Source organism: Montipora capricornis, chromosome 11 (genome assembly GCF_036669925.1).
Source record: "Montipora capricornis isolate CH-2021 chromosome 11, ASM3666992v2, whole genome shotgun sequence".
NCBI classification, from domain to species: domain Eukaryota; kingdom Metazoa; phylum Cnidaria; class Anthozoa; order Scleractinia; family Acroporidae; genus Montipora; species Montipora capricornis.
In genome coordinates this window covers 3,355,787-3,358,286 of record NC_090893.1, presented here as the reverse complement: position 1 = coordinate 3,358,286, position 2,500 = coordinate 3,355,787, and the positions used below count along the sequence as shown (strand labels likewise).

Sequence of the window (2,500 nt, the reverse complement as noted above, 5' to 3'; positions counted from 1 at the left end):
TAGCTTGGAACCATCTAACTTGGAACGAAATGACCATGGAACAAAGTGACCAGATACATGTACCAGCGAACCAATTGACTATTTACAATTGCAGCCAAGAACATGTATTGTACTATAATGAAATTCTACAATAAACATTCATTACTTGAAGTTTTAAAGCCAGGGCCTACCTGTATCAAAGTCAATGAGTTTTCAGGCTCAGACCAGGTCTTGAGCCTGAGTTCTCTGCATGTCAAGTCAAGTGCCCTGACCACTTGCTGCTCTGCCTCCACTTTACTCCAATTTTTGTCTGAGGTAGGGGTAATATTTGTTTTTTAACAACAACCATTGATTTTTTTCTGATTTTTGTTTGTTCTGTCAGAGGATTATTTATTATTGATGACAAAGGGATCCTGCGTCAAATCACAGTCAACGACCTGCCTGTGGGAAGGTCGGCTGATGAAGTACTCCGTTTGGTGCAGGCTTTTCAATTCACTGACAAACATGGAGAAGGTGAGGGTCTTTTTTCTTCAAACGAAATGAAGGGCTGTTTGTCTAATGTTAACACAATCATTGCAGGGGACTATTGTAATGTATTTGTTATAAAAAATTTTCATATGACATCATAGCCGCCATGTTAGTGGACGAAAACAGAGCATTCTCTCATTAGCCTGTTTTGTTCGTCCACCAGAAGTCGTGCATTTCTCTATTGTTATTGGTGTCTCTAGAGATTGGTTGAAAACGTCCCATTGTACAATAATATGAATTCTCCCAAGTTCTGGCAAATACAATATTTTTCAGATTACGATTTCACAATTTATAATTGTTTTTGCCCTATTTAGGAGGATTTTACAGTGTAACAGCAAGCATTATGCATTAGAAAATAAGATTAGTGGAAAGATTGAAGTGATTCTAGCACTTTTCTGGACAATTCAAGCAATTTTGTCTTCTAGACACCAGAAAAATTCAGGTGTTTCACAGGGAACTAATGACCCCAACAAATTGACCAGCTCCCAACTGAGTGGCTTCATAGCTCAGTTGGTATCGAGCATTGCACTGGCATCTCAGAGGCCAGGAATTCGAATCCTGTTGAACCAGCTTGAATTTTTGAGGTGTCAATAGGGAAGATATCTGTTTACAAACATTGCTTTTGTTATTCAAATGTACCAACCACAGGAACAAAAGACCCTTTGTTTCGACAGCAAGTGATGCTCTGGTTGGCACATTAGGAAATTTACGATCTACGACGCGGTCGTCAACGAGAACGCCACGAAACAACAATATCATTGGTTAAATGAGGAAAAATAATCATGCTGCACGTGCGGCACGCATTTTAGCACAAAGTCGTGCGGTACCCTGCTCAACAACGACGTGAAATCACCAAATTTGAGGATTTTTGATAACGCAAGCGCACAAATGTGAATCTATAATTCTCTATTTTCACTCTTCAACCGCTAGTACCAATTTACTTTTAGGATACTTCGCCCACATTGTACGACGCGAACGAGATGGTCTAACCGCGAACCGCGAGAAACGTACGATAGTGCAAAGTTATATTTTGAGTTGACGTTTTCGTTGACGTCGCCGTCGTAGATCGTAAAGTCCCTATTAATAGGGAGCTTACGAAACGACGACGCCGACGGCTACGAGGACTTCATTTGAAAATATGAGTTCGCGTTATTCATATCACTACGAAACTATTTCATGTCGTTTTGCGTTAAAAATGTGTAGTAATTGTCGAGGAATTAAACTGGTATGAGTGAGTTAGAAGCGTGGAGAGAGAACTGAAAAGTCATCGTCATGTGCTAACGTCCTCCACAGAACCTTGAATTTGATCATTTCACGTCGTCATTTAGGAGATGACGGCAAAGAAATGTACCAAAATGTAAAACGCACGTGCAGAGCGTGCAGAGCCATTGTTTTTGCTCACTAAACCTATTGTTTTGTAGCGTCGTCGTTGCCGTCGGCGTCGTCGTTTCGTAAGCTCCCAATAACAATACGTGACGTCAACGATATCTTCGCTATAAGAGACAATAGGCAATTTTCACGATAGCGTCATTTGATTACAACTACCAGAATTCAGTTTGTTTTTCTTTTCTTATTGAAATTTTGTATTCCCATCAAGGTAAAAAAAACAATAGCTCTTATTAGCATGAGACAAGCAAAAGCTGTAGGATTCTGGTACTTGTAGTCAAATAGCGTCATCATGCAAATGTCCTATTGCTTTAATTGTCCAGATAAGCGAAGATCACTTCCATCTTTCAACTACAACCCGCACTTCTTTCAGTACACATTTCGTTCAGTAAAAATAAGTGTTTAGACGCTGCACATAACTTAATTGGCGTGCACATTGTAAAAAGAAAAAACGACGAAAGAGGATAATAGGGTCGATTTGCACGGAATTTGTACAAATTTGGTAATTTTTTGATATATTGTAAAAAGGAAATGGAAGATCAAAGAAGATGAATATAATGATTAATTATTTATTATATGGACCGGCGCGTTTTAGAACAAAAAACAC

At 39.1% G+C, this 2,500-nt stretch overlaps 1 protein-coding gene across 3 annotated transcripts in view; it reads left to right on the top strand.

Annotated features, from left to right (window-relative positions):
• The window catches only part of LOC138023778 (peroxiredoxin-1-like), a 19,572-nt gene that overhangs the window by 13,333 nt on the left and 3,739 nt on the right, over positions 1-2,500 (top strand). For all 3 annotated transcript variants that reach the window (XM_068870846.1, XM_068870847.1, XM_068870848.1), the window contains exon 6: positions 362-492. In XM_068870846.1, coding sequence (XP_068726947.1) covers positions 362-492 — 131 coding nt within the window. The remainder of the gene's footprint in view (positions 1-361; positions 493-2,500) is intronic.